This window comes from Condylostylus longicornis, unplaced genomic scaffold (assembly GCF_029603195.1).
Source record: "Condylostylus longicornis isolate FDR11 unplaced genomic scaffold, ASM2960319v2 ptg000091l, whole genome shotgun sequence".
Lineage (NCBI taxonomy): Eukaryota > Metazoa > Arthropoda > Insecta > Diptera > Dolichopodidae > Condylostylus > Condylostylus longicornis.
The window spans coordinates 562694-579299 of NW_026578059.1; the positions used below are offsets into that span (position 1 = coordinate 562694).

The following is a 16606-nucleotide window of genomic DNA, read 5'->3' on the forward strand; positions in this document are numbered from 1 at the left end:
CCTCATGTATTCTTTTAAGAGATTTATTTCATTTTAGTTAAGTTATAATTAAAAGTGTAATGTCACAGTAATTTAAGGAGTTACCATCAATTAAGTTAATATTACGTTAATAGAGCACACACTGCAATTAATTTTAACTTATTCAAATACAAAAATTTAATACATAAATAAGAAATATTATGGTAGTGATTATTGGTTTATTGTTTTTCTGTGTTGTAAATATTGTTTGTTTACGTGAAGTATGAAATAATTTTAATATGATATCTAAATAGTCATTAGATTTTATAATAGATTTAATAAAAATTATTCCATTCTCATTAGAGCTACTGTAAAACTTTTTAAAAGTGAAAAAATGGCTGTAATTATTTTTTTATGTGGGTTTTTTAATAATATGGTCAGCTAATTTGCAATTTGCTTAAAAACTTTAGGTCGACATATGTACATATCAGACTTAATTTTTCTAATAGAGCTCAGATTTTAAACTTTATTGTACATTTTGATTTATAGATTTTTTTGTATGTGACCAGTATTTTGCATTTTATTGTATATGTGAACACCTTATAAAATAAATTCCTTATATTTAATTTCATGTGTAAGTGGCACTTGCATGCCAAAATATGAATTTCTTTTTTGTTTGGTGCCAACGACAGCACACAGCCCTGAAATTGTAATGACGTGATATTTTAGTTTTTATTCTTTTGATATGCGATTCGTTTGTTGTGTATCTGTCAAAAGAATTAAAAAAAAATTATTTAGTTGATTGTGTTGAGGAAAAAAAAGGAAGTAAAAAATAAGAATTAAAAAGAAAAAAGAGAGAAGAAAAATTTGCATTTCATTTTTAAATTAAATTAAAATTTCTACCAAAAAAGAAAACCGAATAAAATTAAATTTCTAATAAAAGTTAAAATTTTTCTAAATTAAAACAACTTTATTGGAAAAAGGAAGAACGAAAAATACACATCCATATTTAATAAATGTAAGTATGTAATATTTACACCGGATAATTAAAATATGGAAATCGTAAGAATATCGGCAATAATTTTCTGAAAAAAAAGACCATTAGTGTGTTTAAAAAAACTTTAGGGTTAGGTAAGACTGTTTTTTGATTTATCGAACTATTTGAATTCACATTTTAAGGTTTTTTTTTTTGAAATTTATATTGTTCTGCATAAAAGGTTCTTGCTTCTCTGTAGAAAAAACCACTTTCCTTAGCGTAGTGTGAGAAAAAGCTACCTATTTAAAATTTTTATAAAAATCCTTACACCTAGATACATATGTACATTTATATGTACCTGTGCACCTTCCACCCCGATTCCAAAATTTTACGATAATTAATATTAAGGCATGTTGTACTTACTGTTTCGATAAAACCCTAAAAAGCATTAATTTTATAAGAAAATTTTCACCAAAATGTTACTGTTTGTGTTTTTTATTAAGTAATAAATTTTTTTTTTGGAAACTAACAAAGACTAATTGAATTGTTTCTATTGTTTTACTTTAAAAATAATGAAAAAAGGAATTCTAACAGTGTTTTCTTAATTTTACAGTGTGATTTCAAGACATTTTTATACATACATATATTTAGAATATTTAAAAAATTGTCACCATGTGTATATACATATGTATATACATGCTCAATATATTTGAAGTACAATTTTTACATATTTTATGAAAATGTAGGTATATAGTGTGTGCATATAATATAAATATGTAAAAATATATGTATACAAACAAACAACATAAATATCGCATCCATCTCTTGAACTTAAATCAGAAAATTAAAATTAAGTATTAGTATGATGAAATTACACAATGCTATGAAATCGTGAAGTTCAACATAATTTTAACTTTCAAATGCGAGTTTTAGTATTGAATAATACAAAATGTGCTGAATGCGTTTATTTTAAAATTGTGCATTGTGTATATATATGCATATGTAATGAAATATATACAACTATATCCTCCTCATTTGGATTAATAAGTAATTCATAGTTTGTAAATAAGATCCATGTAACATAATATGGAGTAGTTAGAGTGGGATACGAATACTCTTTGAAAGCGCGCCAATTGATTAACAATACACTTTTATAAAATCATGTTATCTTTTTCAAATTAAAAAAATTTGCAAATCACAAAAAGATCTCTGCTACAATCCTCAGATGTAGAATGAGAATATAAAAAAAATATGTTCCTTATTGTAATGGTGTTTTTTCCCAACTAATATACCAAATTATTTTTAAATATATTTAAAAATGGGAAGATCAATAGCATTTTACTGTAAAATACTAAATAGAAATACTGTAAAATTTTTATTTATTTCATATTTTAATATACACGCATACTAATATTCTTATTTTTGTTTTTTCGTATCGTTTTAGAGTCAACACTTGTCCGAGGATCTGATAAACAAGTAGTATCAGAATTTATCAAAAATATTACATATTGAAGAAAAAAGGAATTTTTTAATTTATTTATGTCCTGATATTATTTCATGGTTTTATTCTATTTTTGTTAAAACTTACAATACTTTTTGTATAATAGTTTAAAAAAATTTGTAATTTTTATTTAATTAAGAAAAAACCTAAAATTTTAGTAAACAAGAAGTTAAAAAAAAAGAGTTGCTAGAATACTGATAAGCAAATAAAAGCCCTTACAATTTTTATTTTCTATGCTCCGTTATTTTTGTTATCACCATAATATTATTTAACAAAAAGCAAGCATTTTTAATAAAATAAAATTTTATAGATGTAAGAACAATTTCCAAAAAAAAAATAATAAGCCGCTAAAATACATTTTTTTTCTAAATAAGCCCTAGAAATTAAAAACAAATCATAACTATTCAAAAAAGAATTATATATTAGAATTATAATTGATTTGCATGCATAAATCCGCTAAAATTGTAAAAGCAAAAGATAAATCATAATTAAGTATACTTAAACATATAAAGATATATATATATAAATATAAAACTTTGTGTGTATAATAAAAACCATGGCAGCTTTACCTCGACGAATAATCAAAGAAACTCAACGTTTACTTCAAGAGCCAGTTCCAGGTATATCAGCTGTACCAGATGATGCAAATGCTAGATATTTTCATGTTATTGTAACTGGACCAGAAGATTCACCATTTGAAGGCGGTTTATTTAAATTGGAATTATTTTTACCAGAAGACTATCCAATGTCAGCACCAAAAGTTAGATTTATAACAAAAATCTATCATCCAAATATTGATCGTTTAGGTAGAATATGTTTAGATATATTAAAAGATAAATGGAGTCCAGCATTACAAATACGTACAGTATTGCTATCGATTCAAGCCTTGTTAAGTGCCCCAAATCCAGATGATCCATTAGCAAATGATGTTGCTGAATTATGGAAAGTTAATGAGGCAGAAGCAATACGAAATGCTAGAGAATGGACTCAACGGTATGCAATGCCATAAAAAAAATAATTACCAATTTTTAATATTTTAATATTATTAATAATTATCGTTATGGAATATATATATTTTACTATATATATATATATATATATATATATATATATATATATATATTATATATATATAAATATGTATATATATATATATATATATATATGTATGTATTATATTTATATAATATATATACATACAATAAAATTACATTGTATAATATACATATATAATTATTAAAAGGAATTAAAAAGAATTTGAAGCAAATTGAAAAAAATCTAAAATGTAAAAAATCAACAACCCAAAATTGTGTAAAAATATTACAATATAATATAAATACAATAAATATAAAAAAGAAACGAAAATAAACGAAATTATAATATATTTGAATTATAATCATATATGTATAAATTCTTAACAATTCAAAGAAAAACAAGTACACACTTTTATTATGACAAAAATGTAAAAACAAAGCTAAACACAAATCATTTAAAATTCAATGAAATTATTATCAAAAAAAAGCAAAATTCATGGAAATAAACGAGGAAAAAACAAAGAAACTCTATATTAAAACAATTTAGTAAAAAAGATTGAAAATTTTGAATTTTGTAGCGAATATGTTGTATGAATTCAGATGATAACTACATTATTAGTTCAACGTCATATAGTCTGTGAAATTTTTTGTTTACCACTTTTAGCTTAAATGTCCTTAAAAGACAATAAAAGGATTAAAGGTAAAAACTTAAAATTTTTTTAAAAGCTTATATACGTATCTCCCAAGCGGATGAAGTTAGCAGGGTGAACCAAAGGTCGAAAAATTATCTTTCAATTTATAATTACAATGACATAGCGGATTTCATTGGTTTATTAAGAGTTATAAGTTTTTGAAAAAATTTTATATTTTTATCTTTGAAAATTCTTGTATTGTATTCAAATGGACATTTCGGTCAAAGATGTTTACAAAACGCAAGTTTCTAGCAACATCCTATATAGGCTATGGCGTTACAATTTAGGAAGCCAGAATAAACTAAGCAAATCAAAGCAAAAAACTAAAAAAATTTAAATCCTTTTTTTTAAATACAAAAGAAATTAATATGAAAGGCCTTATTTTGCATTTTTCTATACATACTACACATTCATACCTGAGTTAATTTTTCTGATATATAATAGTTAGTTCGGATTTTGCTTTAACCCCTATGTTATGTGTAAAATTCTAAATCTATATTGTTTATCTATATTGTATAAAAAAGATGAACACATTAACCTGATAAAATTTTTTTAGTCTTTTTTATTTTTCAAATAATTTTTTTTTTGCTTTTGTATTAGTTAAATGCTTAAATTGAATGAAATATTTTTACTTAATTTAAAGTTTATGTTAGAATTTACATTATAATTTTTTAAGGATTAAAGTGAGACGTAAAAAAATCATTAGTTTACTGAAAAATGTAGATATAATCATATAATTTGTATTTTAATACTTGTGTTTAATAAAACAGAATTTATGTATGTTAAATTTCCGAAAAAGAAAATTATTTTGAAAGTTATTAAGAAAGTTTTTGTTATGTTTTATTTTAATATTAGTAGTTAAATAGTCACAAAATATAAGTAAAATTTGAAAGGTTTACATATACCTCTACAGGCAAAACATTATATTTACAATCTAATATTTTGTTCAAAAAAATAATAGTATAAAACTTATTAGATGCGCTCAGTTGCTTAAAGGAAATTTTTTGTATTCAAATATTGTTGCTGAAGAAACATAAATTTTAAAATTTGAAAAAATATATCAACAGTTAACTGATTATAAAATTATAATTTGAAAAAATTTCAATAATTCCAAAATATTTTCACAAAATTTTCATCTACTTTCTGAAATACAACACAACACACATTCTTTTGTGACTATATTAAAAACATACGTTAATAAAAAAATTAATTTAACTACTTACGTCAAAAAGCAATACACATATACAGGGTGTTTCGCATAAGATGGCAAATAATTTCAGGGATGCTTCTTTGATCAATTTCCAACAAAAAATTATGGATGGGACGGTGAAGGGGGGGGGGGGGGGGGGGGGGAATGCAGATATACTCGTTTTCGAGCTGCAGTCTGTTGAAAACAAAAGGTACCGAACTTTTCCTGCATATACATAAATGCTTATAACTTCGGAACCACACCACATAGAGTTATTACTGGGAGCTTGTTATTACTGGGAGCTTGTTTTACAAGCGATTGATTGTTCATCGCCATAGTTTTTGAGATACAGCTCGTCAAAATCAGAATTCTTGTTTTTTTTAATTTTTTTTTTACAAAACTCAAAATTTCTCGAAATTCTTGTTATTTTTTTATTTTGTTTTTTTTCCCCGATGCTTTAAGGTGAGATCTAAAAGTTTACCCGCATAGCATTTTCCTCTATTTTTCATAGTTTTTCTAGTAAAACGTGTTAAATGTATTTAAAAGCATGCAAAACATATTTTATTGATAAGTGATTAATAGTCTTAAACTATATCTTAATATGACTTTGTTATCATCAAATGTAATTTATATATGTACATATTATATATTGAATTCAAAATATTCATGAATTTTAGGGCGTCTACCAAAATGCAGAAGCATAACTTCACTTATTCAGTAATGTACTGTGCTAATTGTTATACCTTTAATTATTGAAAATAATGAAATCAAGGAACAATTATAGCATTAAGGGATAAACATTTGAATTTTTCATGTACGTACATACTCAATATTCAAATTAATTTGTTTACGGGTATATGCGTATAAAAAGTTTCCATTACAGCAAGATTGTTATAATATGTTTTGTTTAAGCTATTTGGTTTTCATCAGTTTAAAAAAACGGAGAAAATAACGAAGGCGGCCTTTTTTTATTTTTTTTTTTGACGATATATAGGGTGTTTACCGGTGAAATACAAAACTAACTTCAAATTGGTTTATTCAGTAAATTAAAAAAGTATAATGCTGAATAAATTAAGTTGATGTTAGACCAGCATTTTAGTAGATATGTATATTATATTGTAGAGATTGAAAATTTTGAAATTATAACTTTGATCTGACATTCAAATTACGCAGGAATACTTGTGTATGAGTTTTAATGCAAAAAAGCTTCTTAATCAAGCTGGGGTACAAAAATGTTTCAATTACTGAATCCTATCTGTTGTGACGTAACACAATTTTTAATATAAACACCATTTTCATTAATATTTTTAGATCTAATTTGAATGGAATTGGTCTTTAAAATTTAGACTTTAATAATACATAAAAGTATGTATAAAAGAAGAAAAATTAAAAGTTTTAAAAAATTTATACGTAATTTGAATGTTTGTAAATCGAAAAAATGTTTTTTTTTGCAATTGAAGTAAAAGCATAGCTTGACAGAAAATGCAAATCGATTGTATTTTTAGTTTTAATCTTGTTTTTTACGGCAATTGTACTCGAATACTTTTAATGCAAATTACGTTTTTTATCAAGGCGTCAAATTGTCGCCAATAACGTTAACAACCGCATAATATGATGGTGACTTCAGAATAATAATAATGATAAGCTGGTTTAAAAATGATTTGATTGTTGGATAACCAAAAAAAAAAACAAAAATATAGTTTGTATTTAAAAATAAAAGGAAAATTTTTACACAATTTTTATTTTCAGTAATTTAATTTTTTTTGTAATTCTTGATTTTCTTTTAAAATTTTATGGAATAAAATTATAAAATCTGTTAAGAAAATTTAAAAAAATAAATTTGAAAAAAAGTAAAAAAATAAAAAAAAATAAAGGAACTTTATTTAAACATTATGAATGAATGAAAATAATAAAAATTATGAAAAACAAAAACTTAAAAATGAATTAGAAGTTATTGTAAATAAAAAAAAACGAAATAAAAAAAAAGTAAAATACTTAAAAACTAATTTATAAGTTTTCAGACTCACAATATGAATGACAAAAAGTATGGAATCTATTATGATATATGAAAAAAAAGAAAATAAAATACAAAAATAAATTCAAAAAAGAAAAAAAAAAAACGCGAAAATTTTAAAATAAAAAAGAATTAAAAATAAATCATTTTATGTTTGAAGAAATCCCCCCTAACAAATTTTATTTTCGTTATGACCACAATATAAAATAAAGTCGTTTCCTAGTATATTTCAAAGATTTGTCAAAAATAATTTGAAATCATGTCAGATTAGCTTGCGATACCAATGAGTCCAGCTTTAGCGACAGCTCTTTATTAAGTTCGTAAGCCGTGAGCGGTTCCAAAAACCTTTAAGACAGTATAGTATATTGAATTGAAACTATTATAACAACAATTTTTGAAGTTGCACTCATTTATGTATGTTGAATTTTGAAAGCTGAACCTTCTTTTTTTCCTATATGTATTTGATCTATAATATCAAAGGCATTATTATCTAATTCGATTTTCGTATTAGCCAAAATACCATTTTTCCACCTTACCATTTTTCCGAATACGAAAATCGAATTACTTAGTTAGGCCCCTGGCAAAACTTTTGACCCAAGTTTTCAATCGTTTAATAATTAGAACTAATAAAAATAGTCTCTTTATAGAAATGTACACTTTTCAGCTATGTCGTCATATATCCTGTAATAAAAAATATGTAACATTATTAACGTTTCCAAAAAAAAAAGAAACATAAAAATTTATGAGTAAATAATTGTGTACTACATCAAATGAACTTAATAAATGAATAGTTTATTATTTATTTTACTTTCTTTATTATATATTTACTGTTATTTAAATTCAAAAAAACAATTTTTTCTAAGCTTGCAGTATATCGCATGTAAAATGTATAGGAATCAAATAAATCACAACAAATACTAACAAAATAACATCAAAATATTTGCAGTACAACTTTTATTGTAATATTCAATTCCGAATTCTAACAGCATAACCAAATTTCATCATTCAAGAAATTCTAAAACTATATATGATATCCTGTTATAAAATCAACTAAATGTTTTTACAAGTATAAACGTATGTGCATATAAGTATAATACGAAGTTGAAACTCTTAAAAAATATAATTATAAAAAACGCACAGTTTTCGACTGTAAATTCTGCCTCTGCTGATCAGATAATGTGATTTATAATCTGATTGCTGCACATTATTATATATTATAAATCTTATGGAAAAAATACAAAACCCGTCGTCCACTTATTATCAGATTTTAAAAATAATAAAATTTTTGCTGCGACCAATTGATTTAAAATATTCCTTTAAGACATAAAATTATATTATATAGATTTACAAAATCATATACATAACATAAAGAAACCATTTTATGGAGTACATTACATTTCTTTTGATTTTGTACATAATAAGTTCAGCGTAGCCTAAGTGTATTATACACAAAAGTTATATAAGTTGCATATATCAACCAGAATTTCTAACTTTTTTAATATACGATACAAAAAAATAAATTTTAAAATTTTTATTTCAAATCACTCATATAGAAATTATTTTAAAATTTTCTCACTATTTTCCAAAAAAAATTATATGTATGTTGATTAGTGATGCAGTAACAAGTAGAATAGAAGAATCTCACTAAATTACATTAAATAGTGATGAGCCCACTACTCTACTTATCGAAACTGGCACCAAAAAATATATATATATATTGTATACATATATAAAACAAGATCACAAAACACAAATATTTTTGTTCATTTTATATTTTTATATGTTCTGCTGTTATATAATGATATAAATTTTATTTGTTTTAAAATTTTTTAATAAATTTTCTAAACTTTTATATTTTTGCAATTTATCAATTAAATTATAACAGATTTGTTTTTCTTTTTTTATAAATTTTAATAATTAATTATTGTTTTTTTAATAAAATATCCATTTTTTTTTAAATTCATTTCAATTGTAATATTAGCTATTTATATAATTTTCTTTTACGAAATCATGTGCTAATGATAGCCCTTATAATCTATACTCTAAATACGGGTTTTTATTTGAAAAAATTTCTTTATATACATACCTATAGATTTTCTTATCAAAATCGTTCAATACTTACAATTTTTTTTTATACTTATACTTTTAAGATTAGAGAGCATATCTAAAGACGGTATCAAAAGATATCACTCTATTTTAAAACCTTAGTTATTTTTTTTTTAAATAAATTCAATTGAATATTTTATAAGAAAAAAAAAAGAGAAACTCAGAAAATAAGCAATCAATTTTTTTTTTGCTTAAAACCAACGAAAGATATGGGAATTTTATATTTTATTTGAGCTTATAAACACATTTAGCTCTACAAATAAATATGTAATATATTAGGTACCTACATGTGTAATAAAAAAAAATCCAAAACTGTTATAATGTTATAATTTTGGCTCATTTAAAATTATTTTTATTGAATACAATTTTTTTTTTTTACGTATAGTAGCAACTCAACAATTAAAGTTCATATACACTATGAATTATTTAAGTACATCCTTGATTGGGTTATCACTTGCCGAAAAAATGAAACAATCTGTACCATTTGTATAGATATTGTCATGATGAAGATGAGACGGCTAAGAATATTCTTTATTTTTGTATGATGTATTGCTTTGTTGCGGCAGTAACCTGATCTAAGGATGACCCTTGAAAATCTACAAATCTAGTCTAATTTAATTTAAGTATATCATTGCATGGCTTCCAAAATGTATCAATACCGTATATATATATACGGTATACCAATTCATTCCATATATATGTATATATATATTTATGGAATGAATTGGTGAATTGCCATGTTATAATAAGACTGATTTTTTTTTTTGAGAGTCCAATGTGACATTAGCAAAATATTTTTTTCTTTTATTATACTATAAAAAATTCAATATAATTAAAAACTTTACAACTTAATTGTTTTGAATATTATTAAGTAAAATTCAATATTACAACAGCCTGAAATAGAATAATCGCGTATAATATAGTAATGCAGTGTGTTACTTAAATTGGGAATTAAGCGAAGGAACGAAGGAAGGTATTTTGAGGTAATTTATTTAATGTGTTAAACATAGTGTTTAGGTAATCATATTTCTAAAAATTTGTAAATTTCGAAATTATATTTATTTTCATTTTCATTCATATTGAATTATATTTATTTTGGGTGTCCTTAGCACTTATTTAATATTTTTATTCCTATTTTTTTAAGGTCAATAAGGTTTATAATTTTAAGGTTTTGGGTGTCCTAGCACTTATTTAATATTTTTATTCCTATTTTTTTAAGGTCAATAATTGAAAAAAGAATTTTTTTAATTTTATCAAGAATTCAAGTAAAGTCAAAAGTGTTACTACAATAATTATAGTGCTATATTTTGGTCACAGAGTAAGCATGTTCCACCCTATTTATTATATATATCTTATACTTTAAGACCACCCTATATTTTGATATATAATTTTTTATTTTGTTATTTTTTTTTATATTTCTAAATAAAATAAAATTTTTTTTTATCAAAATTATTAAAAAAAAATTATTTTTGATATTATTTTATATTATCTTTGAAATTTATTTTATGGTTATATAAAATTATTATATAGCGTTTTCGTATATAACCAAAAAATATAACAATGTATACATACTTATACATTATATACATACATATATAAATATGTCTGTATAATATGATATTTTCCAATATTTGTGAATCCCAATCCTCGGCTTGAAACTTGAATAAGTAACAGAAATGATCTATTTTTGTAATGCAACGCAATGTTGCGTGAAAATTTTAAGTAAAAGAGTTGTCCGAGTTATATATAATTATCTTTATATATATGCATATAAAAAAAATTTGTTATAAGAATTTTGTAGTAATTACAAGGGCCTATTAAAAGTAATTAGCATTTTTGTTAAAATATCTAGCATATTTGACATGTATGTAATATTTTCGATATAAAAATATAAAACTAATATCTATACCGAAATGGGTGTACATAAATATATACAGTTATATTAAATATATATATATATATTAAAGCTTTCCAACTTTCCAATACTCAAAGGTCTGATCATGTTTTTATCCTGAAATTTTGGAGAGCAAAAAAAAATATAATAAACCTCACAAATAATCATAATAATCACAATAAAAATAATAAAGTGATTTGTATATATATATTATTGGTAAGCGTTCTGGGCCACAGTAAGTACACATAGTAAATACACTATGTATATAATTGTAAAAGGGTGACTTAAATTTTCAAAAAGGGTCATTTCTTATGCATGTTAACCGCGACCTCAAAAGTTGATTTTCCTAAATACTTTCCAATTATTATATTTTTTTTTTACTTCTAACTCAAGAAAAACAAGCCAAACCCAACTAGTGTATACTAATTGTATATTAAGAATAATGATTATATACTATAGTAAGATTGCTAATTAAATGCTCTTTAAATTCTATGAAAAATTCGCAAAGTGTTATAAGCACAATGTGTTTACTTGTTTTTTATAATTTTCATTAAAATTTTTGAATAATTCTGTTTGTATATCAAAGTAATTTAATAATACGAAAAAAATATCATGAACCTGTTCATTTTAAATTCTAATATAAATGGTGTAGTATGAAAAACAAACACACTTCATTGTATTTTTCGTTACTATCAATATTAAATCGCTATAATCGATGAAATCGTTAGCAAAATTAAATATACAAATATTTAATCAAAAATTTTTTATGCAATCCATCATTTAAAATAAATAAATTATACATATAAATGTACACATAAGTATTATATAATTACATAAAAGCGAAATGTTTATTCTATAATATAAAAATTAATAAGAAAGTATGAGTATATCGTAAAACAAAAAAAAATGTAATACAGGTAACCCCTCCATAACGCGGTACATTTATAATGTGGTTCGCAAAATTCGGAATTGTTCTCATACAACATGGTTCACAAAATTCAGAAAATTTTCGTATATATCGCGGTATTTCCATAGTGTTAAATTTTTTTATATAATGTGGCACTTCTATACAACAGATTTCGTTACATTATAAAGAGGTTCGCAAAATCCTATATGATATACACAAAATCAACTATATAAAGCGGAATTTTTCAGGAACCTTATCTTGATGGCGTTGTATAAAGGTTACCTGTAATTCAAAAACAAAAATTTAAATGGGAAAAAAATGTAATGGGAAAAAATTTTTAAGAAATTCAAGATAAAATAGTGTAAGTAATTTTTAATAACTACGAGTAGAAAGGGCTTAGCAGTTGTCCATACACATATTTATATACATTTATTGTTAACTAAATTTTATTTAATTTTATACATATTTATTTTCATGTGTTTTTTTTTTTTAAGAAAAACACCAGTTTTTTCTAATAAAAGTAATTTTATAAAGAAGTTATGGTTTCATTTCTCATGTAATAATTGTATACTCTAGGGTTGTCTAGGGCCTAGGTGACTGAATTACATATATATGTACGTTATATGTACGTGATAGGTGTAAAAAGGTGAAAGGTATAAAGTTTTTATTTTAAAAACTTATTCGAAGTCAAAATCATTTTAAGTTTTTGGTAAAATGGCATTATTCTGATGCGATTTTGTCGAAACACGTAAATTTTCATTTGCAAATGACCATTTATATACATTTATTAGAGTACAGTTAAAAAAGAGCAAAGTGAATGTCATTTTATTTCCAAAATTGCATAAATAATACGAGTATTATGGTTTACGAAGCGAATATAATAATTTCAAGTCAAATGTCGAAACTATAGGTGAATAGAAATTGTATATGACTGTAGAAGTAATTTCAAAATTTTTTTTTGTTAGGAATGAAATAAGAGCTAAAATTTTTATAGTAACATAATGTATAAGAGTTTAATGTAACTAAAGAATCTTTTTCATAAATAATATACTTGTATAAGTAACGTTTGTATATGTACATATACACCAATTCATTTAGTTTAAATAAAATAAAAAAACAAATCGAAATCATTTCAAAAAAGTAGTAGAACTAATTTGGAAAAACATCCAAATATGTAAAGTTCGTGATGGAAATAAATTCGAACTCAATTTCAAAAATATATTGAAGGAAATGTATCGACGAATTTTGCTGTAGAGTAAAATGCTCTGTTGGGACCTTCAAATTGCGAGAAGAAAACGAAGTGGAACAAGTTATTATAATACTTTGAAATAACATTAAAATATGAAAAAGCAATTATTTCTTTAATTTCCATCCACAATTGCGCTTTCGACAAATCCCAACAATTTATATAACAACAACACGACGCTTAAGAGTTCAGTAGTAAAATATGATCTTCAAATAGTCCAATACAAATTCAATATAGTCAATAACTTAATACCAATAATGTATTTATTTAATTATAACCTAATTAATAGATTTGAAAGTGAATAAATACTCGTATTATTTACTTTCAAATCTCAATAGCAACGATTCTTTCCTATATAGCGAATTTATTTATTCGCTCACTATTTTGAATTCATTTTGGCGAACATTCAAGTATAGGTTATTCGAGTTTCGAGTATTTATTTGCTTCGCGAATCATATTAATAACTCCTATAAAACACTATGTAATTTTTGCAATAATGAAGTTTTGCATTTTGAAATTTCTTTCCTCAGAGTTTTGTCAAAAAAAAAATTTATGCTGGAATGAGTAATGAGGAACAAGAGTGTCATAAGGAAGAACAAGAATCGTATATAAAAATACGATTAAAAAAATTTTCGATTAAATACCAATAATATTTTTAAATTGAAAAAATATTTTTATTAAAACATTGCATTGCAGGCTATCTATTTTAAATATATATATATATATGTATGTATATTGGTTTTTACACTTAATTTTTTATTTTGTAATCATTAACGAATAATTTATATACTTGTACACTGATTAAACTTGAAAATCATAATACAAACATATTGATATTTATTGATAAGAATATCATAATATATGTAATAAATACAGATTGACAATTATACATACATATTATGCATATAGATTTTCAATTATATTATACACTCTCATATCTCATTCTTAAAATTACTTTTATCAAGTCTAAAATATTTCTGGTTTTTTTTCTCTTGTTTATTTTTCTGCTTAGTGCTATTTAATTGTATTGTTATATTGTATAAATAATTAACCTGTGAGTTCGAATTAAAAATCATAATGTTCTCTAAACAAGTATCAACAACATAAAATATTATTCAAAAAATTAAGAATTGGACATGAAGAACAAATCATCGGCAAGTGATTTACTTCGTAAAAGAACAATATAAATTTTTTAGAACCAAATTCTTGCAGCACAATCCTTAGTAAAATTAATAAATAATTTTTGGTTTAAAGAAACAAAATAAATTAGCCAAATATAAAAAAATCAAATTTTTGCATTATCAGAGTCTTGTATTTGTTATATGAATTAATATAGCTATTATATATAGGTGAAATTAGCACGACGCTTAAAGCTACCATATGTAAATGGAATAATTGTAAAATTTCAGTGGTCATTACATGTAATTGTTATAATGATCTTTGTAAAATCGATTTTTGAATTGTAAATATTTGTATATATAAATAATTAAAAATCGATTTAAGTCACATATAGCTTATATTTATGTATATACATATATATATATCTCCAAAGTTATTTAGTATAGTATAAAATCTTAATATATGCATATAGATTTTCTTATAGAATCATTATTGGAATTGTTAACTTGAAAATTTTTAATCTATATAGCAAAAATAATTGTGTGCAGCAGTAAGAGGTTAAATAAATTTTTTTTTTATTTTCTTACCTGTAACTTTATATATCTATCTTATGATTGACCACCATTGATTATTTTAAAATTCCTTAGAATTTTTTTTATAATAAGTACACATAAAGGTAAATTTATTTAATTCTTATCACATATACAAACATTCAATGTACAAGATATTTAAATACTTTATATTAAATTATTGCTTAGATATAGATAAGATGAAGGTACCTATATAATGTTATAAGTAAATATTGATTTCCAAAATGACACTTGATTTGTTTTTTTTTTTCGTTAATATTTTGTTTGTTTTTTTCAAATTTCCAAGGTAAATGTGATTTATTAATTTTAAAAATATTTTTTTTTTCAATATTTTATTTATTAGAAATAAATAAATCATTAAATCATCGTTTTTATATTCAATATAAAACGGTTCCATAATTAAGCTTCAAAAAATGCTTTTTCCTTTTTTGATCTGAAAATAAATTTTAAAAAACAATTGAGCAGCATGGGGCTTTATTAACCTTTCAAATATATGAACATTAACGTTGCACATTGCGTTTTCAGAATTGTATTGTAGTACTTTGGATGAATGCATATACATACAGACATACAATATAAGTGTAATTATATGCTAGACGGGACACTGCGAGAAACACGTTAGTAAAACTGGGCTTATAAGAACTGACGGCTCTCATTGGTATTCAGTGGAGAAGGGGAGGAGATCCCGATGCATCTTCTCAATGAGTGTTGAGTGTTGATCCATAAGATAAGGGACATCTTGGTAGAACTCTCACTGGAGGTAGCATGTCATTATGGGATATTTCCACGGAGAAGTGGAAAACACGAGGCAATACACTGGGCGCTGGAATGTACGGGGCGCGCTACAGATCTTTTAGGTCGTGATGCATTATCACTCCAATTTGTAATCTACAAATCTACAATCTACAAATTCATCCTACAAAATATGCCATTAAGTAAAACTTTAGAGTTAAAAAATTGGATTTTATCGCACCAATTTATTTGTAATTTATAATAAAAAAATACGGTTTTTCTTGTTTTAAAATCTAGAATCCGGAGAAGTAATATTATGAGCTTCAAAAAAACAACTATATAAAGAACGCAAAATATTTTCAAACTTTTATATACGATTTGAGTCAGGTTAAGTACAAGTTTTTTATAAGTTTCAGTTCTTTTTTATAAAAAAAACATTTGAAGTTTTTGAATTTCGATTTTAGGTATAATTGATGTAATTGGGTTTAAGTACAATTGTACAATTTAGGTACAATTAGTTTATTTCTACATGTATGTACATGCATATTATGTATGTGCATGATCATATTATCCTTGTGATCAAAGTTACAGATTGACTATTATATATGTGGTATATGTAGTTTAGACATCTGTATAAATCAAATTGAT

General features: G+C 23.7%; 1 protein-coding gene across 1 annotated transcript; it reads left to right on the forward strand.

The window, feature by feature from the left end:
* Window positions 1-712: 712 nt before the first annotated feature.
* Window positions 713-3544, forward strand: LOC129613738 (ubiquitin-conjugating enzyme E2 N). Its single transcript, XM_055527930.1, has 2 exons — window positions 713-976; window positions 2379-3544. Exon 2 carries the CDS (start codon window positions 2992-2994, stop codon window positions 3442-3444), a length of 453 nt encoding a protein of 150 aa, XP_055383905.1. The 5' UTR covers window positions 713-976; window positions 2379-2991; the 3' UTR covers window positions 3445-3544.
* The last annotated feature ends 13062 nt before the right edge of the window (window positions 3545-16606 follow it).

Excerpts from the sequence above, each read along its gene's own strand:
- LOC129613738 (XM_055527930.1), top strand. The coding sequence starts at position 2,992 with ATGGCAGCTTTACCTCGACGAATAATCAAAGAAACTCAACGTTTACTT.